At 36.0% G+C, this 25,104-nt stretch overlaps 1 protein-coding gene across 7 annotated transcripts in view; it reads left to right on the top strand.

Annotated features, from left to right (window-relative positions):
- The window catches only part of ZFYVE16 (zinc finger FYVE-type containing 16), a 64,800-nt gene extending 40,132 nt beyond the window's left edge, over positions 1 to 24,668 (top strand). For 4 of the 7 annotated variants that reach the window (XM_050795636.1, XM_050795635.1, XM_050795637.1 and 1 more), the window contains 8 exons: positions 1,726 to 1,808; positions 2,503 to 2,607; positions 2,986 to 3,133; positions 5,525 to 5,605; positions 17,975 to 18,137; positions 18,973 to 19,078; positions 19,914 to 20,081; positions 22,542 to 24,668. In XM_050795636.1, the coding sequence (XP_050651593.1) occupies positions 1,726 to 1,808; positions 2,503 to 2,607; positions 2,986 to 3,133; positions 5,525 to 5,605; positions 17,975 to 18,137; positions 18,973 to 19,078; positions 19,914 to 20,081; positions 22,542 to 22,700 (1,013 nt within the window). In that variant the 3' untranslated portion in view covers positions 22,701 to 24,668. Of the gene's footprint in view, positions 1 to 1,725; positions 1,809 to 2,273; positions 2,612 to 2,985; positions 3,134 to 5,524; positions 5,606 to 17,974; positions 18,138 to 18,972; positions 19,079 to 19,913; positions 20,082 to 21,371; positions 21,551 to 22,541 lie in introns of those variants that run through there. The other 3 variants (XR_007726825.1, XR_007726824.1, XM_050795638.1) reach the window with 3 other exon arrangements.
- Positions 24,669 to 25,104: the final 436 nt, after the last annotated feature.

Raw genomic sequence — 25,104 nt, 5'->3', positions numbered from 1 at the left:
TTATTGGTGCCCATGTCTTTTTAGATGTGAACTCTGTGTGTGTGTGTGTGTGTGTGTGTGTGTGTATTTTGTTACAGAGGTAACGTACATTTGAAAAAACTAATGTGAAAGTTAAAGTCCCAAGAATAAAGACTGAAAGTAACTGTCTCAAATTAGTAATTTTTAAATGCTTTTGAAAATATCTGTGGTTTTATTCTGAGATCACTGGTTTTGAATACCATTAAATGTTCAAATAGATGATTTATGAGGTCCCTTTGTAACTCAGATAGTATGTCATTCTAAGCTATAACCTGTTGAGAACAGTGTTTTAAACAAAATTACCTCTTCATATTGCAAAGGATGCCCCCTTATTCATATAAGGCAAAAAGTTACCAGTTAATCATGTCCTTTATCATTTGTATGTCTTTTAACACTAATGTCTTGTATTTTTTTCGAATCTAGACCCACTGTCCTTCAAATAACTTAGTTGCCTTTTTAGAATTACAAAATATGTTTGTACTAGCAAGAATATGACTACTTTGACTTAAGTCTTTAAAGCAGCTAATGTTGGGTATGTGGTGCTTCTTTAGAATTTTAAGAAAGTGTATTTGTGTAATAGACATTAAAGAGATTAGTTTGCTTAAGACCTAACTTGAGAACTGAAGGTTACAAATGTGTCTGTGTGTTATCACTATAGAAATAGTCTTGCCTTCTTTCCTTCAGAATCCCTGCTGCGTTGCCAGTAAGGTCTCTTTTCCTTTTTGGTGTCCAGTATTTATGGTGCTCTAAAGAAAGAACATAGTTAGGTAACCAACCTCATGTCCCTTCCCTTTTTGTGCATTAGTTTCCCTGACTCTATCTGTATATTTCTTTTATCATGCTGAACCAATAACTTTAAAAGTTTACGACCATTCATAAATTAGCACAATTGAATATTAATTATGAATGTCTTAAAAGTCTTTAGTTCTTTGTATTTATCTTTAAATTATCAGAAATTTATAGAGTTCTAACCAGTTATCATAATTTTCCACCCCCTATAATTTTGCAGAAACAAGATGTATAATGAAAAGATTAAATACTTTGGAATCAGACAAGCCTAGTTCCAAATCTGTTTCACCAATTATTAACTTAGCCACTAGGAACAAGTTGATTCATTTCTGTGTCTCAGCTTTCTCATTTATGAAATAGTATAGACACACTCATTAGGTTGTTGCTGGATTTAAATAAGATAACGTATGTATAGTTCCCAGTTCAATGTAGCATCTAGTAGATACATAGATAAACAGTAAGTGTTAATATTATCTCTTGGCTGAGTGTGGTTGCTCATTCCTGTAATTCCAGCACTTTGGGAGGCCAAGGTGGGCAGATCACCTGAGGTCAGGAGGTTGAGACCAGCCTGGCCAATATGGTGAAACCCTGTCTCTACTAAAAATACAAAAATTAGCCAGGCGTGGAGACATGCGCCTATAATCCCAGCTACTTGGGAGGCTGAGGCAGGAGACTTGCTTGAATCCTGGAAGCGGAGGTTGCAATGAATCGAGATCGCACCGCTGCATTCCAGCTTGGGCAACAGAGTGAGACCTTGTCTCAAAAAAAAAAAAAAAAATTGTCTCTCTCCCTTAAGAACTGATTGGGTGATATTTTTACATAATGTTTGTTTGTAGAATGAGAATTGAAGGTAATAAATTCAATAATTTGGGCTTTTTTTTTTTGTTATAGTAACCAGTTTTCCTTTCTTATGTATAGCATATCCTGCTCCTCTAACAAGTATCAGAGGCCGAAAATCTCTTTTTGGAGAAATAGGACACACTATTATGAACTTACTTGTTGTGAGTAATTGAACTATTTTATTAGGTGTTTTTATACTGTTACTTTAAAACTTTATTTAGCAAAGTTTACACATTTATATTTTCCTACTTTAATTTGCCATGTTTGGTATAATGACCATTCATTTACAATAAATCCTAATTATTTTAACATATTAGTGCTCAGTTTTTGATGAATTGCTTTTGTAGAACATACTATCTCCTCATGTATGTGTACCTGATTCTAATTGCCTTTTGATTCATTCTCCTGCAGTTCTTGGATGTTTAGGTAATGTAATAACTCTATACAGACCTCTTAAAGTTGTTGAAACTTTTGTAAATGTATTAGTAAAGTCAGTCAGTCTTGTGATTTTGAGCAAATTATGACCTTAGTTTTCTCGTTTATAATAGGAAGTGTTGGATTAGATGATACCTAAAGTTCCCTTCCACTTATACTTTTTGTAATTTTGTGTTTCCCTGTTACCATAGAAAAATATTTCAGTGGACTCACTTGTATTTATCCATGCATAGTTTGAAGACCTTTTCTATTTTGGAAGTTCTGTAACTAGAAAGAGGAGATACCCTAAATACTACAAAATTTTTCCTGAGAATCATATTCTTTATTACTGTTGTGGAGAAGGATTTCTTAAAGAAGGATTTAATGGATGGAAAAATGCTCATGGTTAGTAGTTTATGGTAATGCGATTATTCTATGTAGGACCTTCGAAATTACCAGTATACCTTGCATAATATAGATCAACTATTGATTCATATGGAAATGGGAAAAAGCTGCATAAAAATACCACGGAAAAAGTACAGCGATGTAAGTATAATTGTTTTATTCAAATGACAATTATTGAACATTAGAGTTCCTTAGAATTGTGTCACATTAAATTTTTTGTTTTGAATTAGACTATCTAATGTATTATGGCAACAAACATTGTTTTTGAAATTATAGAATTTGTTTGCTAGTAAATAATCTGTTTGATCATATTTTTTTTCTCCTTACTGTTTTATTGAGGTGATTACTGTTCAACTGAAGTGATTTTATTTTAAAACATTTGTTTCTATCACATTCCCAGGGAGTTGTCCAGACCAAAGCTTGACGATTATGAAGCTGGTCAGGAACGTGGCTCTTAGAATAGGCATACAATGTTAAAAGTGTTTCTAAACAAATATTGTTGTTTTTGTTTCTTTCCAGGTAATGAAAGTACTAAATTCTTCTAATGAGCATGTCATTAGCATTGGAGCTAGTTTCAGTACAGAAGCAGATTCTCATCTAGTGTGTATACAGAATGATGGAATTTATCAAACCCAGGCCAACAGTGCCACTGGCCATCCTAGAAAAGGTGAGCATCATGGTTCCTAGTGCTAATTTATAAAACCACCTCAATTAATAGAATTCCTTTCAAGGGGGAAATATATGTATATTTACTTAATTGCTGAATTGTTGGTGATAAAACAGTATGCTTTGAAATTTTAGCTACACAAGAGATTTTAAAATTGCTTCTAATTTTTGTTTTTCTCTTGGACTGCATTAGGCTTACAGACTTGGAAGACTGTATTCCTTTTGATATCTTTAGGTTTAGTATATCCCATAGGGTGGGAGTCTTTCTTTGAGTAGTTTCTTTCTGAAATAAGGTATTTCTTTTCACATTTGTTCACTCTCTGCTCTGACTCCTCTTAGTTTGGGGAGCACAGGGTGATAAGGGTAGGAATGATTTATAAAACATAACAAGCAGCATCTGTGAATGACATTACTCGGTTCTGGCTGAATGGCTTCAGTGATTGCTATGATTACCAAACCCTTGCAGTAGAAGGCCTAACAAATTGAAAGTCAAATGGAAGCATTTCATAAAATTAATAAATTATTATAGGATAACATACTTAAAATAGTCTTGACATCCTGGCTGCTAGTAAAATTTTTTCCTCTGCTTATAAAAGTAATATATACTTATTTGTAGTAAGCTTGGAAAATACATTTTGAAAAGTAGTAAAAGAGGCCGGGCGTGGTGGCTCACGCCTGTAATCCCAGCACTTTGGGAGGCTGAGGCAGGCGGATCACGAGGTCAGGAGATCGAGACCATCCTGGCTAATACGGGGAAACCCCGTCTCTATTAAAAATACAAAAAATTAGCTGGGTGTGGCGGCACGCACCTGTAGTCCCAGCTACTCGGGAGGCTGAGGCGGGAAAATGGTGTGAACCCGGGAGGTGGAGCTTGCAGTGAGTCGAGATCACGCCACTGTACTCCAACCTGGGTGACAGAGCAACAGATCGAGACTCCATCTCAAGAAAAAACAAAGAAAAGTAGTAAAAGAGAAAAGTGCCAAGCTATGGTCACTATTGACATTTTACTGTATATCCTTCTTATATTAACATATGTTAAATAGATGATTTTATACTGGATAGTTATACTTTTATATTGTACTTTATCACTTAACATGATATTGGCATTTTTGCCACTAAAATTTAACAACTTTTTAATATGTATTTGTTGAATAGGTATATTTTTACGTGGTAAAATTTAAGTTATTAATATTTATAGTGAAAAGTCTCCTTTCCTCCCTTGACCACCCAGCCATCCTCTTACTTTCCCTACAGGCAACCAAACCAGTGTTATCAGTTCTTATATATCCTTTCAGAGACATTTTTGTTTTAATATATATTTAAGAAATACACACACACACCTATCTCTTTCTTCCACTTTTTTAGACAAGTCCTAATATTTGCTCCATTCTATACCTTGTTTTTTTGTTGTCGTTAACACCCTTTGGAGATTATTCTATGTTTGTGTATAAAGAGCTTTTATATTCTACAGAACTTTCCATTTTATGTGTTGTACATCATTTAACTGTCGCTTATTGATGGACATAAGTTGTTACCAATCCTTAGGGGCTATTTATAAAAACGCTATAGTGAATAGTTTTGTACACATGCTGTTTTGTACACATTTGAACCTATCTGTAAGATAAATTCCTAGAAGTGGAATTGGTGTGTCAAAGGATACATTTACTTGTAATTTTAATAGAAAAATGCCAAGTTAGGGCTCCAGAAAGACTGTTCTGATTTGTGCTGTCACCAGTAGTGAATGTTTGATTTCCTACACCCTCAGTAATATAGGCACAAACATTTAAAACAGTATAATACTCCATCAATTGTTAATAAAACCATTAAATTATTTAATAAATTTATTAATTTATTAAATATAAATTTATTTATTTATTTATTTATTTGAGACAGAGTCTCGCTCTGTCATCCAGGCTGGAGTGCAGTGGTGCAATCTCGGCTCACTGGAACCTCCACCTCCTGGGTTCCAGCAGTTCTGCCTCAGCCTCCTGAGTGGCCAGGATTATAGGTGCCTGCCACCACTCCTGGCTAATTTTTGTATTTCTAGTAGAGACGAGGTTTCATCATGTTGGCCAGGCTGGTCAGGTGATCTGCCCTTGACCTCAGGTGATCCACCCTTGACCTCAGGTGATCCGCCCTTTTTGGCCTCCCAAAGTGCTGGGATTGAGCCACCAATCTGGTGGCATGAGCCACTGCATCCAGCCGCATTAACTTATTTTAATGTAATATTTTATCTCTCTTTTTTTTGTTTTTATAATTAGTTTTCTAGTGTAAGTTGTGTGGGTATAACATTTATTGAGTACTTATGTGCATATCCACATTCTGCATTTAACAAATGTGTAACATAAAAATGAGCAGTTTAAAACAAATAATTGTTGTATTTCTTGATCAGTGACAGGTGCAAGTTTTGTGGTATTCAATGGAGCTCTAAAAACATCTTCAGGATTTCTTGCTAAGTCCAGCATAGTTGAAGGTATGAATTTCATTTTTAATGATGTTTTAATGTAGAGTAATTTTTCTGTAACCTTTTAAAAATATATTTGATATTTACACAAGAACATATGTAAGTTATAAAGCACAGTACCACAAACTTATGAAATCAATCAGCACAAGAAGTAGACTTACCTCTCTCTTCTGCCTCTCCCCAGGAATTAGTGACTAGACTGAATACGGTGTTTATCATTCTCTTGCTTAATTGTTTTTTACTTTGTATATACATCTGCCTAAACAACATATTGTTTATGCTTATTTCAGAGATAAATAAAAGTGAAATCATTCTTCACATAGTTATGTGGAATTCCCTATTTTCATACATGAGTTTCTAAAATTTATGCATGTTGTTTCTTACAACTATAGCTTATTCATTTTAAATGCTGTTAAATATTTTGTGAATGTATGACAATATATTCATCTCCTGATCATGAACTTCTGGGTTCTCTTCTAAGAATATATTCAAGAGTTTCTCTAAAATATATATGCAAGAGTGGAATTTATGGGCTAACAGATTAGTAAATGTTCACTTTACAAAGTTTTGCTAAGTTGCTTTCCAAATTGGTTGTACCAATTTACATTACCATCAGAATATATAAAATTTATGATTGGTCTACATTTTCTCCAAACATGATATTATCAGACTGCTTAATTTGTGTCAATCCTGTAGGTGTCTCTGAATATAGTCATAATTAGCATATCCCTAATTACTAATAAGCAGAGCATCCTATTACGTATTTATTGGACATGCATGTTGCCTCTTCTGTGAAATGTCTGTTCATATCTTTTGCCCTTTTTTCTATTGGATTGTGCATCTTTTTCTGACTGACTTGTAGTTACACAACTTTATGTATTTTATATTCCTCCTCTCCCATTTTTAGTGTCTTTTTAAATAGAAGTTGTCATTTTAATACAGTATAATTTATGACTCTTTTATGGCTAATGTTTTTTATTTAAGAAGTCTATGATATGGTTTTGAAACATATTCTCCTATGTTGTCTTTGAAGATTTAAAGTTTTGCCTTTCACACTTAAGTCCCTAATTTATCTGGAATTTAATTTTGTGTGCTGTGTGAGGTAGAGAAATCCAATGACTTTTTTTGTCATTTGAATAGGGGTTGATCCAGCATCAGATATTGAATTTTCCCTTTGCCCTAGTAATTGTTAATGCTATCTCTGTCACATAGCATGTTTTACTTGCACAATAATCCGTTTCTGGGCTATGTATTCTTAGCTTTTGTTTTGTTTTAGTCCATTTGCTTAACTCTGTACCAATTCCATACTATTTTATTATTATTGTAAACATTTTCACTTTTACTATGAAAAAATCAAGCATGTATAAAAGCAAAAAAGGATAATATGATAAACATTAATGGAACCATCACCCACCTTTGACAATTATCAATTTATAGCCAATCCTACTTTATCCATACTCCTTACCTACTCTCCTCTCATTGTATTATTTTTATTATATCATTTCATTCACAAATAATATATATTTCTAAAAGAAAAAGTATTTTTTAAGAAACGTAAGCACAAAACTACAGATTAGGCATTCCAAATCCAAAAATCTGAAATCTGAAATGCTTCAAAATCCTAAACTCTTTGAGCGCTGACATGACATTCTATAGAAAGTGCTCATTGGAGCATTTCATATTTCACATTTCAATTTCAGATGCTCAACTGCCAAGTATATAATGCAAATATTCCAAAATCCAAAAAAAAAAAAATCTGAAATCTGAAACACTTTTGGCCCTGTGCATTTCTGATAAGGGACACCTGTATTATCACACATAAATGTTATATCAATAATTCCTGTATATCCAATCAGTAGTCACATTACCCCGATTTTCTCACTTCTTAAAATGTTCGTTCAAATCGGTATCCAAATAAGATCCAGTCACTGCAAATAATTATGTCTACTCTTTTAATTATGAGTATTTTCAGGGTTTTTTTTGGTGATTACTTCATCTTAATCAATTTGGGCTGCCGTAACAAAATACAACAGATTGAGTAATGTAAAAAACATATATTTATTTTCTCACAATTCTGGAGGCTAGAAGTCCCAGATCAAGGTGCCAACAAGGTTGGTTTCTGGTAAGGCTTGTCTCCTTGGCTTGTGGGTGGCTGTGTCCTTACATGGCCTTTTCTCTGTGTGCACTCTCAGAGCTCCAGTATCTCTTCTTCTTATAAGAACACTAGTCTTAGGCTGGGTATGGTGGGTCACGCCTGTAATCCCAGCACTTTGGGAGGCTGAGGCAGGTGGATCTTTTGAGGTCAGGAGTTTGAGCCTGGCCACCATGGTGAAACCCCATCTCGACTAAAAATACAAAAATTAGTTGGGCATAGTGGTGGGTGCCTGTGATCCCAGCTACTTGGGAGGGTGAGGCAGGAGAATCATATGAACCTGGGAGGCAGAGGTTGCAGTGAGCCGAGATCGTGCCATTGCACTCTAGCCTGGGTGACAGAGTGAGAGACTGTCTCAAAACAAACAAACAAACAAACAAAAAACAAAAAAACACCAGTCCTTTCAGATTAAGGCCTCACCTTTATGACTTTATTTAGCTTTAATTACCTCCTTAAAGGCCCAACTCCAAATACAGTTATATTTGGGGGTTAGGGCTTCAACATATGAATTCTGGGGGAACACAATTCTGTCCATACATTTAGATTTTCTAATTCTTTTTAAATCAATTATGTTAATATGTGGCTTTCTAAGTGTGTTAGTCCGTTTTCACACTGCTATGAAGAACTGCCTGAGACTGGGTAATTTACAAAGGAAGGAGGTTTAATTGGCTCACAGTTCAGTATGGCTGGGGAGGCTTCAGGAAACTTACAGTCGTGGTGGAAGGTGAAGGGGAAGCAAGGCACCTTCTTCACAAGGCAGCAGGAAGGAGAAGTGCTGAGTTAAGGGGGAAGAGCCCCTTATAAAACCATCAGATCTTGTGAGAACTCACTTGCTATCATTAGAACAGCATGGGGGAAACTGCCCCCATGATCCAGTTACCTCCACCTGGTCTCTCCCTTGACATGTGGGGATTAATGGGGATTACAATTCAAAATGAGATTTGGGTAGGGACACAAGGCCTAACTATATCATTCTTCCCCTGGCCCCTCCCAAATCTCATGTCCTCACATTTCAAGACACAAACATGTCTTTGCAACAGTCTCCCAAAATCTTAATACATTCCAGCATTAACCCAAAAGTCCAAGTCCAAAGTCTCATCTGAGACAAGGCAAGTCCCTTCTGCCTATGAGCTTGTAAAATCAAAAGCAAGTTAGTTACTTCCCAGCTACATTTAGGGTACAGGCATTGGGTAAATACACCCGTTCCAAATGTGAGAAATTGGCCAAAATGAAGGCACTATAGGCCCCGTGCAAGTCTGAAATCCAGCAGGGCAATCAAATCTTATACCTCTAAAATGATCTCCTTTGACACCATGTCTCACATCCAGGTCATGCTGATGTAAAAGGTGGGCTTCTACAGCCTTGGGCAGCTCTGGCCCTGTGGCTTTGCAGGGTACAGCCTCTCACAGCTGTTTTCATGTGCTGGCGTTGAGTGTCTGGCACTTTTCCAAGCACACAGTACGAGCTGTTGGTGGATCTACCATTCTGGGGTCTGGAGTATGGTTACCCTCTTCTCACAGCTCCACTAGGCAGTGCCCCAGTGGGGACTCTTTATGAGTGCTCCAACCCCACATTTCCCTTCTACACGGCCCTAGCAGAGGTTCTCCGTGAGGGCTCCACACCTGCAGCAAACTTCTGCCTGGACCTCCAGGCATTTCCATGCATCCTCTGAAATCTAGGTGGAGGTTCCCAAACCTCAGTTCTTGACTTCTGTGCACCTACAGGCCCAACACCACCTGTAAGCCACCAAAGCTTGGGGCATGCACCCTTTGAAGCAATGGCCTGAACTGTATGTTGGCCCCTTTAGCCATGACTGAGACACTGGGCACCAAGTCCTGAGACTACACAAAGCAGTAAGGCCCTGTACCCGGCCCACAAAACCATTTTTCCCTCCTAGACCTCCAGGCCTGTAATGGGAGGGGCTGTTGTGAAGGTCTCTGAGATGCCCTAGAGACATTTTCCCCATTGTCTTGGGGATTAATGTTTGGCTCCTCATTACTTATGCAAGTTTCTGTGACCAGGTTGAATTTCTTCTCAGAAAATGGGTTTTTCTTTATTGCATTGTCAGGCTGCAAATTTTCCAAACTTTTATGCTCTGCTTCCCATTTAAACATAAGTTTCAGTTCCAAAGTATCTCTTTGTGAATGCATAAAACTTAATGCTTTTTAGAGCCCCTAAATCACCTCTTGAATGCTTTGCTGCTTAGAAATTTCTTCTGCCAGATACCCTAAATTATCTCTCTCAAGTTCGAAGTTCCACAGATCTCTAGGGCAGGGGCAAAATGCTGCCAGTTTCTTTGCCAAAGCATAGCAACAGTCACCTTTATTCTCATTCCCAACAAGTTCCTCCTCTCTATCTGAGATCACCTCAGCCTGGACTTCATTGTCCATATCACTATCAGCATTTTGGTCAAAGCTATTCAACAAGTCGCTAGGAAGTTTCAGACTTTCCCACATCTTCCTCTCTTCTTCTGAGCCCACCAAACTGTTTCAACCTCTGCCTGATATGCAGTTCCAAAGTCACTTCCACATTTTCAAGTATCTTTATAGCAACACCCCACTCTGTGTGGTATCAATTTACTGTATTAGTCCGTTCTCATGCTGCTATATAAGGACATACCCGAGACTGGGTAATTTATAAAGGAAAGAGGTTTAATTGTCTCACAGTTCAGCACAGCCTCAGGAAACTTATGATCATGGCAGAAGGTGAAGGGGAAGCAAAGCACCTTCTTCACAAGGCGGCAGGTAGAAGTGCTGAGCTAAGGGGAAGAGCCCCTTATAAAACCATCAGATCTTTCTAGAACTGTCTCGTTATCACAAGAACAGCATGGGGGAAACTGCCTCCATGATTCAGTTACTTCCACCTGTTCTCTCCCTTGACATGTGAGGATTATGGGGATTAGAATTCAAGATGAGATTTGGGTGGGGACACAAAGCCTAACCACATCACTAAGAATTTATCCATTTCATTTACGTTATCTAATTTGTTGGCATAGCATTCTTCGTAGTACTCCCTTATAATCCTTTATTTCTGTGATGTTGGTAGTAATGTCCCCTCATTAATGGCTGATTTTAGTAATTTGAATCTTCTTTTTTTCTTGGTTATTCTAGTAAAGGTTTGTCAATTATATTTTGTTTCTCTGTTCCTTCCCTACTGTTTTTTTGTGTTAGATATTTTTTTTGTGTTAGATATTTTCTAGTGTGCCATTTTAATTCACTTGTCATTCCTTTTAATATATTTTTTTTAGTTATTTAATAGGCATTACAGTTAATACCTAAATGTTTAACAATATAATTCAGATAAATACCAATCTAATTTCCATAGTATATAAAAAGTTTACTTCTGTTTAAAATTTCCTCTCTCCTCCTTTGTGTTGTTATTGCCATACAAACTACTTGTTTATACATTATGTGCCCATCAACACTGATTTATAATTATTGATTTATGCAGATGTTTTTTAAATGAGAAGAGGAAAGAGTTACAACCCAAAATACATTTGTGTTCTTATATATTAACCTATGTAGTTACCTTACCTATTCTTTTATTCATGTGCATTCCAGTTACTGTCTAGCATCCTTTTATTTAAGTGTGAGGGACTCCCTTTAGTATTTCTTGTACTTGAGATGCGCCAGCAACATGTTTTCTGTTTTTGTTTATATGGGAATGTGCTAATTTCTTCTTCATTTTTGAAGGAGAGTTTTGCTGGATGTAGACTTTCTGGTTAATAATATTTTTCATTTAGCACTTTGAATATGTCTTTCCACTGTCTTCTGGCCTCCGTGGTTTTTTTTTTTTTTTTTTTTTCCTTTTCTTTCTTTCTTTTTTTTTGAGACAGGATTTAGCTTTGTCACCCTGGCTGGAGTACAGTGGCATAATCACAGCTCACTACAGCCTTGACTCTTGGGCTCAAACGACCCTCCCATCTCAGCCTCCTGAGTAGCTGGAACTACAGACATGTACCACCATGTCTAGCTAATTTTTTTCTATTTTTTGTAGAGACAGGGTCTCACTATGTTGCCCAGGCTGGTCTCAAACTCCTGGGCTCAAACATTCCTCCTGCCTCACCCTCCCAAAGCATTGGAATTGTAGGCATGAGCCACTGTGCCTGGCCTCTACATAGTTTCTGATTAGGAAGTCAGCAGTTAATTTTATTTGAAATCCTTTGTATGTCATGATTTGCTTTGTTGCTGCTTTCATGTCACTCTTTGTCATTCACAATTTGACTATGATGTGTTTAGGGCTGGATCCCTTTGCGTTTATAGTGTACTTGGAATTCTCCGTGATTCTTAGATGTTCAGATTAGTGTTTTTCATTATGCATATATTGGTATTCTTTTTTTTTTTTTGAGATGGAGTTTCCCAGTTGTTGCCCAAGCTTGAGTGCAATGGCGCGATCTTGACTCACTGCAACCTCCGCCTCCTGGGTTCAAGCGTTTCTCCTGCCTCAGCTTCCCATTAGCTGGGATTACAGGCGCCCACCACCACGCCCAGCTAATTTTTTGTACTTTTAGTAGAGACAGGGTTTCACCATGTTGGCCAGGCTGGTCTCGAACTCCTGACCTCAGGTGATCCACCTGCCTCAACCTCCCAAAGTGCTGGGATTACAGGCATGAGCCACTCTGCCCAGCCGCATATGTTGGTATTCTTGATGATATACCCACAACGTCTCTGAGGGTCTGTTCATTTTTCTTCTTTTTTCTTCCTGTTCATCAGACCAGGTAGTCTTAGTTGTTCTCTTTTCAAATTCACAAATTCTTCTGCCTAATCAAATCTGTTGTTGAACCCCACTAGTGAAGTTTTCATTTTAACAGTAATTTTGAACTCCAGAATTTGTATTTTTTTCTTATAATTTTGTAATTTATATCATTTCATTGATACTCTGTTTGGTTAGACATCATTCTCATACTTTCTTTGATTCTTTAGACATAGTTTCCTTTAGTTGTCTGAGCATATTTACAATAATTGATTTATACCCTTTGTCTAGTAAGTGTAATGTCTTTGTTTCCTTACGGACAGTCTCTGTTACTTGCTTTTCCCTTCGTATATAGGCCATATTTTCCTATTTCTTTGGATAAAAGGGTTTCCTATAAAGCTCTGTAACTGAGATACTATGGAGGATGACATTAGTGAAAGTTGCCACACTGAAAACCTCAAAAAATACTCTGCCCCATAAAAGGAATGAGGAAACTGGCAAAGAATCAGAAGCAACTCTTTCAGAACTCTGGAAACTAACCAAAAGTTTATAGCAATTGGGGATGGTTTATTAAAGAAAAAATGACAGAATCTTGGTAAGAATAGCAAGCTTTCTGTTATTTTAACTTGCCCTATACCTATCCTCTCTTCTGCAGCACAGCAGAATCCTTGAAAACCAGCAGGCTTATAGCCAATGGTGGGGGCAGTAAGGGGTTGGAGCTCCTTCAAAAACTTACTATCAGACGGTTGTCATTATTTGACTTCTCAGGTGGTTTCCTGGAAGACCCTACTTACAAGGCTGTTTTACTTGTCCTGACTCTAAGCTTACCCAGTGGGAAAAATCTTTTCTCAGGGAGCATTTGTCAAAATGGAATGATTATGCATACAGCAAGTATTTAACCAGCCTCTGTGGTTAAATAGAGCTGTGGATAACAATTGAGGCAAACAACAGGTAAATCTAAAGGTTAAAAGTAAAAGCTGGAGAATGCTATGTTGGTAAGGGGTCACATGCAAGTTGCAAGTACAAGGCTGTGCACATGCCCAGGAAAGACCTGGAAAGGACCTATGTGTCCACCTCAGATGGACCTTGAGCCTCTGCACAAGCAGGAAGTGATAGCCAAGGTAGAGTTGTCCACTGCCTGACTTGAATGTTGAAGGCATGCCCTAACAAGCACATAGACCTTCCAGCAAAGACTAGGATAGTTATTGGTTTCAGGCATTTAAGGATATCTCAGTTCAATAATTAGACAACTAATAAGCTAACTCAGCAGAGACTTATATGTATGACAAAGAATGCAGATTTTACAGAATTAGTTCAAAAAAGCCACATAACAACAAACAGCAACAAAAACAAACTGTGGAGAAGACAAAATCTGATTTCCAGGGTTGCCTCATTAATTACTTAAAATGTCTCATTTTCAACATAAAATTGCCAGATATGCAAAGAAACAGGAAAATATGGTCTATACGTGAAGGGAAAAGCAAGTAACAGGAACTGTCCCTAAGGAAACAAAGACATTACACTTACAAGACAAAGGGTATAAATCAATTATTTAAAATACGTTCAGGCAACTAAAGGAAACTCTGTCTAAACAACCAAAGGAAAGCATGAGAATGATGTCTAACCAAACAGAGTATCAATGAAGTAATAGAAATGATAAAATTATAAGAAAAATATATAAATTCTGGAGTTCAAAATTACAGCAATTAAAATGAAAACTTCTTGGTGGCATGCACCTGTACCCCAAGCTACTCAGGAGGCTGATGGCACCCATATGCTTTATTCTTCTTTTCAGTAGTGTCCTGGCCAGTGTAAATCCTTCGATTTTTCATATTAATTTTAGGATCAACTTGTCAGGTTTACAAAAGGTCCATGGGAATTTTTATTTGGGGTTGCATTAAATCATTAGCTTAATTTTGAGAAAATTGGCACATTTTCCATTTTCAGTGTTCCTATCCATATAGTAGACTCTCACCTTATTTCAAATCTACAGTTATGTGTTGCTTAGTGATGGGGATACATTCTGAGAAACGTTTCATTAGGCAATCTTGTCATTGTGCAAACTTCACAGAGTGCACTTACACAAACCTAGATGGTATAGTCTAGTGCATACCTAGGCTATGTGGTATAGCCAATTGCTCCTAGTTTGGAAACCTGTACGGCATGTTACTGTTCTGAATATGGTAGACAATTATAATATGATGGCATTTGTGTATCTAAACATATCTAAACACAGAAAAGGCACAGTAAAAAATACTGTATTATAATCTTATGGGATTACTGTTGTATATGTGATCCCTCATTGACTGAAATGTTGTTTTGTGGTACGTGACTTTATGACTTTTGGTTTAGGCCTTGTATATATTTTCTTGATTTATTCCTTTACCTTATAGATTTTATTGCCGATGTAAATAGTATCTTATTAAATTAAAATTGTAATCTGTTTCTGGTATGTAGAAATAAATTTATCTCTGCATTTTTAAACTTATATTCAGCTACATTATATACTCTTATTTATAATAATTTATCTGTAGATTCTTTTAGACTTTTCTGTGTAGCTAAAATTATATAATCAAATTGTGTAATTTTGCTTTTTTCTTTGCAATTCTTATGCTCTTTATTTATTTACTTTGGTTACTTACTGGGACTCTTAATATAATAGAAGCAATAATCGTAAGCACACCTGTCTGGATCCATGTTTATCATTAATACCTTTTAAGAAGTGAACTTTTATGATTCATTTTTATGTGCCATATCTGTCACTCTGATAATGGAATTTGAGATATCCAAATATTTTTCCTCTTATTTCTTTTCTGTCTCTTTCTTTTTTTTTTTTTTTTTTTTTTTGAGACTCATTCTCACCCAAGATCTCATTCTTACCCAGGTGGGAGTGCAGTGGCATGATCATGGCTCACTGCAGCCTCAACCTCCCAGGCTCAGGCAGTCCTCCCACCTCAGCCTCCTGAGTAGCTAGGACTACAGGCACACACTACCACACCTGGCTATTTTGTTTTGTTTTGTTTTTTTGGAGAGACAAGGTCTCACTATGTCGTGCAGGCTGGGGCTTGAACTCCTGGGCTCCAGCGATCCTCCCATCTCAGCCTCTGAGTAGTTGGGATTACAAGCACATGCCACCATGCTTGGCTAATTAAAAAAAAAAGATTGTAAAGATGAGGACTTCCTATGTTGTCCAGGCTGGTCTCAATCTCCTGGACTCTAGTGATCCTCCCACCTCAGCCTCCCCAAAATACTGGGATTACAGGTGTGAGCCATTGGCATCAGTCTGTTTTTGAGATGCCATCTTTATATTTGTTTTTTATCAGCTTAACTATGTGTGCCTAGATCCCAGTCTCTCTTCTTCTAGGACTCTGTCACTGTGTGTGTGTGTGTGTGTGTGTGTGTGTGTCTGTGTACGCAAATATATGTACGTGTGTGTTAGATTGTTTTGTGTCATCCCATAGATTCTTGATGCTCTGCTCATTTTTTCTTCAATGTTTTTTCTTTGTGTTCTTCAGATTGGATACTTTTCTTTATTTATTCTGATTTTTCTTTATTTTCTCCAGTTCTTTTTTTGCCTTCTTTAGTCTACTGTTAAGTCTCTCCTTTGAGGTTTCAGTTTTAGTTAGATTGTACTTTCCTGTTCCAGAATTTCTTTTTGTTTCTTTTTCCAGTTGGTATTTCTCTCAAGATTTATTATACATTTATTTAGCCCATATTTGCTTTTTATTCTTTGAATGTGTTTCCTGTAGGTCTTTGAATATACATACATATATATGTGTGTGTGTGTGTATTTTTTTTGAAATGGAGTCTCACTCTTTTGCCCAGACTGGAGTGCAGTGGCGCGATCTTGGCTCACTGGAAGCTCCACCTCCCGGGTTCACGCCATTCTTCTGCCTCAGCCTCCCGAGTAGCTGGGACTACAGGCCTCTGCCACCATGCCCGGCTAATTTTTTGTATTTTTAGTAGAGACAGGGTTTCACCGTGTTAGCCAGGATGGTGTCGATCTCCTGATCTCATGATCCGCCCGCCTTGGCCTCCCAAAGTGCTGGGATTACAGGCATGAGCCACTGCTCCCAGCCTGTCTTTGAATATATTTATTATAGCTCTTTTAAAATTTTTACATGCTTAATTGGCCATCTTGAAGTTGGCTTCAGTTGCCGAAGGGGTCACATTTTCTCATTTCTGTCTAGTAATTTTTTTTTTTTTTTTTTTTGAGACGGGCTCTCACTCTGTTGCCCAGGCTGGAGTACAGTGGTACAGTCATAGCTCACTGCAGCCTTGAACTCCTGGGCTAAGTGATCCTCCTGCATCAGCCTCCTGAGTAGGTGGGACTGCAGGTGCACACCACCACACCTGGCTAATTTTTGAATGTTTTGTAGAGATGGGGTTTCACTGTGTTGTCCAGGCTGGTCTTGAACTCCTGGCCTTAAGAGATACTCCCTCCTTGGCCTCCCCAAGCACTGGGATTACATTTGTGAGCCACCACACCTGGCCTGTCTAGTAATTTTTGGTTGTGTATTTGTCATTGTTACATGCTTTAGAAACTAGATTCTAATTACATTTTGCTGAAGAAGGTTTGTTTATGTTTTAGTAGGCAGTTTCATGGTTGATAACCTTGACATTGTATAGATTTGATTTTTCACTTTATTAAGATGGATTTGTAGAAATCCTAAGGTGTTTCCCGGTCCCCACTAATTTGACAGTACTCAGTCTTCAAATCTATTTTGCCTATAGATTTTGTAAGGGCTTCGTTTTGGCTTGTCTACAATGTTTGTTAATCAGGTGTTAATAAAGTCTATTCACTTTGGTTGGTCCACATGACCAAATTCCCCAACATTATTTAACTTCTATTATCTCCATTCTGTTCCCCATGCTATAACACTACGCTATGTTTAAGCCTCATCTAGTCTCACTCTTGTTATTGTGTCCCCAGTTCTAGTCCAAAGACTTCAAAGTCTTCCATGCAGTTTTCTAGTGCCCCACTCTTAAGTGTCCTGACTGCAGATTCTAGGCTTCACCGAACTCTTTATCTCTGAGTTCTCAGCCAATAGGGCCATTGTAGACTTAGTGGGTCACCTTGAAGAAATTATCCCCAGGCAGAGAGCCCAGGGCAGAGGGTAAGGGCTCTCTGTCTGGGAATAATTTCCTCTCTGTGCCTGGAGATAACTGTGGGCTTAACTTCTTCAGATTCCCTCTAGGGATCTCAGTATTGCACTGCCTATTGTCCAGAACCTAAAAACAGTTATCTCATATATTTTATCTAGTCTTAGGGTTGGTTGTCATGAAAGGGCTATCTGGTACGAGTTATTTCATCATAGCCAGAAGCAGAAATTCTCATCTTTGTTTCAACCTTAAAAAAAAATTCTTAACTTTACAAAATACTTATTTCCTAGTGGAAAACAACCATTAAGATGATTAGCAAATGATTTAAAACTTGAATCTTACACAGAACATATTTTGGTAGCAAATTTTATGGCTTAGATATACACATTGGTATTTGGCAAAATAAATGTGAAACTTACTCTCATTTCTAGATGGCTTAATGGTACAAATAACTCCAGAGACCATGAATGGCTTGCGGCTAGCTTTACGAGAGCAGAAAGACTTTAAAATTACATGTGGGAAAGTTGATGCAGTAGACCTGAGAGAATACGTGGATATCTGCTGGGTAGATGCTGAAGAAAAAGGAAACAAAGGGTAGGAATTTTTAAATTCTAAAATATAATTGATTTGAAGGGAAGTGCAGGATTAAAACATCCTATTAATAAAATTAAGTATTTTATGAACGAATCAATTTTTATACCATCAATTTAAATGCCTTTACTCAAATTAATGAATGCAATCTGTTTTTCAAACATGTACCTAACTAGCTTCATAAATGGTGGTGTGGTTTTTGGGCCAGGATGGTCTATTTGGGAGGGGCTTGATGATGAAACATCCATTGTGTACCAGTGTGGGCTTGATGCCACAGCTGAGAAAGGCAAGACACTTTTTCTTTCAGATGGTACCTATTTTTGTCACATAAGTAAAAGATTCCCTTTGGAAGATATATACTGTATTATTTTGATTCACTATAAATGCAAACAACTGAATTTAATAATATTTACATTAGAGGCCTTACAGATTATTACTGCCACTCCTTCCTCTCTTCAGTTACCCATTTTCTTTCTTTTTTTGAGATTGGCTAAGGGGTCTGGAGCAAAGAAGGAAGAAGAGGGCTGAAGGATTCCAAAACAGAGTTTTTGAATTCATGAGGCAGCTTTTTTATTAGACTCTCTAAGGTATTTTAAACTTCAGGTCTGAATTGGGCATATGAAAAAGGAGATATAATTTATTGATGAACAAAAAAAGATTACTACACAATCAAGAAATCTTGGTAAATGAATATGAACTACAGATTTAATTATTTTGTATATAATGGAGATATCTTCTTTTATATTTTTTCTCTTATTCCGTCTGTTCACATCTAATAATTCATTTCAAAAAACACATTAGTGCCAATAATTCTATTGTATTATGTTTTATTTCATAGTGTTACCAGTTCAGTGGATGGAATGTCATTACAAGGATTTCCAAGTGAAAAAATAAAACTGGAAGCAGATTTTGAAACTGATGAGAAGATTGTAAAGTGTACCGAGGTAGCTAAGGAAGAAGGTCCCTTTACATGCTGTGTTTCAGTATGATTTTTGTTCTTTGGAGATTGTGCATACTCAATCTCTAAATATTTATGCATAGCTTATTATACTTTTTATGCTACACTTTGAGACACACACATTTCCACCCCAGACTTTTATATACCAGAATTGGATTTCCATAGGGTTAGTTCAGGCTATCAGATGGTGGTACTGCCTACCATCTGTGTTGGCAGCATTGCCATCTTAGTACTGTAATTAATGTTACTTGACCATATTTTCATTTTCCTCAGATATTATGAAAAATAAGATATTTTATTGTCATTTATTTATAATCAGCATTCACATATGAAAGTTATTTTTTCATGCTTTAGTATTTTCTTTAAATTAGAGGATATGAAACTATAGACCCCCAACTCCTTAGTCTACCTCCTTATTCCCCCTCATATTTATTTCTTATGCATTCTTTGTGATTTTATTACATGTGCAAAATAGAACCTATAGAGAATATAGGCACAATGGAACATGATTTGTTTTATCTTAACTTCATATAGGTGTTCTTTACAGGATAGACTCATACTGATTTAATAAGGCTTTCCTTGCTACAAATTAACTTCAGGCAAAAATTGCTGAGACATTTCCATATTTACCATAACTTTTGGTTTTATGTTTTTACTTATAGTACAGATCAAGCTATTGATATTGAATTCTCACAACTAATGATTTTCGTGGTACTTTACATTGGAATTTAATTAAACTTGAATTGAAAGCAGCAATTGTTGCATTTTAAAGTTACTTTTAATTTTAATCATGACTTGTTGCCTAATTAAATATATTTCAGGTGTTCTACTTTCTAAAGGAACAGGATTTATCTATTTTATCAACTTGTTATCAGTTTGCAAAAGAAATAGCCATGGCTTGTAGTGCTGCCCTGTGCCCTCACCTGAAAACTCTGAAGAGTAATGGGATGAATAAAATTGGACTCAGAGTTTCCACTGACACTGATATGGTGAGGCCTGTTTTTGTGATGTATTTTTGAAATGAATGTATTGCATATTAAAATAGTGAAGTTTTTCTTCAACCTTTTGAGATGAAAGAGAATGAAAATTGTTGAGCATCAAATGTGTGCTACACACTTCACATATATTATCTGTATTAATCTCCACAACAGGGGTCAGCAAACTTTTTTCATAAAAGGACAGACAGTAACTATTTTGGACATTGTAGGCAGCATGGTTTCTTTCACAACTACTCAACACTACCGTTATATTGGGAAAGCAGCCATTCACAGTATGTAAACAAATAAGTGTGGCTATGTTCCAGTGAAATTTTGTTTACCCAGTGGGGCCAAGTTTGGCCTGTAGGCCATAGTTTACTGAACCCTTCTCCATGACTACTCTGCCTTTTATAGGTACGTTTTTAAATTTACTTATTCTGATTAGATTCTATATGTACATGACTTAAAATCTTAAAAGTCTAAAAGTGTATATATAACAGGACCACCTCACTGAATATTTGCAGAGAGCAGCATTCACACTGTATTCTGTGTAACTGGTGGACTCAAGATAATAACTCCAGACTACAATGTAAATGGTTCCCAGTAGAGTTGTATAAGGCAACAGCCTTGGAAATGTCTTTCCTACTGTTGACATCCAACCCATCAGTTCACCTCCATACTTTTCTTTATCCTCCCTCTCCGGCCAAGCAATCAGTGTTACTCATTTCTTATGTATTCTTTGTGATTTTATGCATGTACAAGCAAATAAGTGTGTGTCCTCCTTTTTCATCTCCCCCTTTTACAGATTTTTTACCTTCTTTAATATATCTTAAAGGTATTAGTACTAGTATACATTTTTTTTTAAAGTGACATAGTAGTTGATTATATAAATGTGCCATAATTTATCTAACTCGTTATTCGTGCATATTTGATATATGTTGATAGACATTCAGGTTGTCCACAATATTTTGCTTTTACATAGTATAAGTATATCTATAAGAAGAATTCTGAGTAGAATTTCCAGGCCTGAGTATATACTCAATAGATGTTACCATATTATCTCATATAGAGGTTATGTCAATTTATATTTATTTTCTCCAGCAATTTGTGAGAGCTCTTTCCCCCACATCCTTTTTTTGAGACAGAGTCTCATTCTGCCACCCAGGCTAGAGTGCAGTGGCATGATTTTGGCTCACTGCAGCCTCTACCCTCTGGGTTCCAGCAGTTCTCCTGCCTCAGCCTCCCAAGTAGCTGGGACTACAGGCATGTGCCACCACACCTTGCTAATATTTGTATTTTTAGCAGACATGGGGTTTCACCATGTTGGCTGGACCAGTCTTGAACTCTTGACCTCACGTGATCCGCCCACCTTGGCCTCCCAAAGTGCTGGGATTATAGATGTGAGCCACGGCACCTGGCCTCCCCCACATCCTTATCAAAGAAGTATATAATCAAACTTTTGAACTTGGACAATTTGATAGGTAAAAAATAATACCGCGTTACTATTAATATTATTACTTTTTAAAGAGATGGGGTCTCACTGTGTTTCCCAGGCTGGTCTTGAACTCCTGGGCTCAAGCAATTCTCCTGCCTCGGCCTCCCAAAGTGTTGGGATTATAGGTGTGAGCCACCACGCCTGGCCCCCGGTGTTATTTTAATGCATATTTCTCTTAACAAGGAGTGATAATCATTTTGCATGTAAAAACAATTGGTTTTTCTTTCAACTTTCAGTTCAAATCTGTTAGGAAAATATTTCTAATTTTTTAGGAATAGGAATATTTATTTTCCTAACAGATTTGAACTGAAAGTTCTCTTTCTGACATCCAAGTAACTCTTTCCAACATCCAATATAGATTTTCAAATCAGACTTCATTAGAATAGTTAATCTAAACATGGGTGAGTTCATATGCTGAAGGTTTGCTTTTCTTCAGCCAGGATATGTTTTACTCATAGTTCTCACTGGAAAAGGGGTTTTGTTTTTATCTCACTATTAAAAGCCCTCTTTTCAAGGAAGCACCCACTATTTGTTATTTGAGTAAGCACTGTAAATTTTTTTTTAGCTAAATGTATTAAAATGTAATTTGCACCAACGTTAGAGTCTAATATTAAATATTATTGCAATAACAAATTTGAAATTTAAGTATTTTTAATACCATGGGGTTTTTAATTTAAGTAGTGTCGGCAGTTATTCAAAGCTTAATCCCTCTAATTTGTTTATGTGTTCATTTAGAGGAAACATAAAGTATGACATAGTGGAATTTTATATTTATGATATATGGGGAGGGACAATTATAGTTTATGTAGTAGACAGATAAAAGATACAGGAGAATGTAGAATTTTTAAAATAAATATATCAATATTTTATTTAACATGCTTGAACTGATATTTTAAAATATTTCACTTATTTTATATTCACATTCTGAGCTAGACAAGATTGTTCATTTTCTTAGCAAGATGTTTTTTTTTTTCCAGGTTGAATTTCAGGCAGGATCTGAAGGCCAACTTCTGCCTCAGCATTATCTAAATGATCTTGATAGTGCTCTGATACCTGTGATCCATGGTGGGACCTCCAACTCTAGTTTACCATTAGAAATAGAATTAGTGTTTTTCATTATAGAACATCTTTTTTAGTGAAAGAATGTGCCGTATTACATATTGCAACCTGATTTGTTAAAACTAACTCCAGCACTAAAGCTGAAATGCCACAAACACTAAAAGTATAAATATGTCTGATTTTTGAAACACATAAGCTTTACTCTTTAGGCAGGAATGATCTTTTCAAATCATTAGCACAATATTTAAATATCTAAAAATTTAAGAGATCCATACTTTTTGAAGCTTTACAATTAATTTAAGTACTAAAAAGACAAAGATTTCTTCTAAGAAATTTGTAGCATTTACTGTGTTATTTAAATGCTAAGCCAAAGTATCTGCACTTAGGTATACCTCTTTATGCCAATAATGATTTTAATGAGGCTCTTTTCAGATGTAACCTTATGAAGGAAATATCTGTTTTGTGTATATGCCAGTTAGAATACTGGTTTCTAAAGTCTGTCAAAATTGTATTTCAGTGGCACAAAAACCAGTTTCGAGATCTTAGACTTATAATTCTTTGAATAAAGCTGATAACTTATTTGTATAATTGGAGTGGAGACCTACCTCCATAATTAGATAAACTCTTTTTGGATTAAAATCAGAATTTTGCCTTTTTTCTTCTCAAATTATTACATATGTATGTATTATATATCCATATATATATAGTTTTTCCTGATTAAATGGATATTAAAATAATTGTGGGTGCTTCAGGACTTTTTGCTTCTATATTTAAGTATATTGTTTTTATAGCAAGAACATATTCTGAATGTGTTTTATAAATCTTTAATAATTTATATATAGGTAATATTTTTGTATCACAGTGCATTATTTTTTTCCTCCTTTCCTTCCAAAGTATACCACTGTATTTACCACTTCTAAGAGTGACTGACGACAGGCCAGATGACCCTTGAAGTAGTCATTATGTAGCAATAAGCCTGAAACAGGTTTTTTTACTTCCACTTTAATCCTTAGAAATTTCTTGGCAACTCAGCATATTTTCACTGACACCAATGTATAAGTATAAATTTAAATGAACTAATTACTTTTGCATATTTTAAATTCTTTATATGGTAGTTATTTTTTATAACAGGATATTAACATAAGTTAAATCCTATGTATTTGAAATTGTTACAGAGCTTTCCTCTTCAAACATCAAAAAAGTGGGGGGCATACTGTAGTCCTGTCATTTATGTAAAAAATTTAATCATTATTTTGATGCTTTAAATATTCTTATGTGTAATATGTTTTTGTATCAAAAACACTGATATATTTCAAGAAAAATAAATTATGTTAAATAGCCCTGTTTTAAGAAAAATATTTATGAAGCATCTCAACTTGAAGATCAAGTCAAAGTTATAACTCAGGATCTGAGGTCTCAAGCTAGGAGAGACTGAGAATTTTCATCAGTTTGGGCATATAGTTTGGACTGAATCACATCTGTAGTACTAGCCAAAGACAATTTGGAGGAGAATATCAGCCTTCTGGAAGTAGCTACTTCATGAACAATGTAAAGTGTTGCAGATATTCACTAAAATGACAACCTGTTATAATTTGTGAAATGTATTGAAATGGTGTAAGATGCAAACAATTGCATATCAAACCCAATTTATGTTTTCTTAATATAGTGTGTGTATTCTGCCGTGTAAGTAACTGCACAGTCTTAAAGTAACCAAATGGTAGAGGGCTGTTCCATGATGGAATAGCTTTGGATTTGTTTTCTTAAAATCTCTACATTCAATAAAAATTGGAATTACGTGCCTGAAGTTTGGAGGCACATTTTGAAGTATTCTTTGTAGATATATAGTATGTTTCTGAATGTTACTTATTTGGTCATTGGTACGTAATTTGAAATTTTAATTTTTTAAGAGTGAAGAAATAGAATAGTTCTTTGTACTCAGTCTGCAATGATCTATTTTTGGCTTATGTCTTTTAATACTACTCTCTTTCTCTGAATTTTGAAATATGAAGTAAAAGTTAGCCCATCTGTTTTATGCAGCTGTTCAACAAACTTTGTGTGTTTTTATACTTGCTACATGCAGAGCACTTTACCAGGTTTCTAAGCAAAAATTTCTAAAAATGATTAATTGTTCTGGCAGAATTAGACATAGTTCTTTATCAACATTTATGGATTCCATGCCACAAGTAGTATGCGCTTAAGTGCAGAGTATGACAACAAAAAGAGTAGGATTTGGCCATGTAGGAACAAAGATTCAATTGTGGGAAACTTCCTGTTTCTGAAAATTGCATGCTTGGATATTTACATCATGTTCCTGTTGAAAACAATTCCTGATTAAAATACAAGAATAATCTTAAAACATCAAAGAGATTTTCCAGACAATAAGGAATGCCTAGTCCAAAAGTAAAGAGAATAAGAGAAGCGAGCATGGATCCTTACTCTGACAACCTTATGAGTGAGGGGGACAGAAATTAAAGTTCAGGG

This window comes from Macaca thibetana, chromosome 6, assembly GCF_024542745.1.
Source record: "Macaca thibetana thibetana isolate TM-01 chromosome 6, ASM2454274v1, whole genome shotgun sequence".
NCBI lineage: Eukaryota > Metazoa > Chordata > Mammalia > Primates > Cercopithecidae > Macaca > Macaca thibetana.
This window is presented reverse-complemented; position numbering and strand designations above follow the sequence as displayed.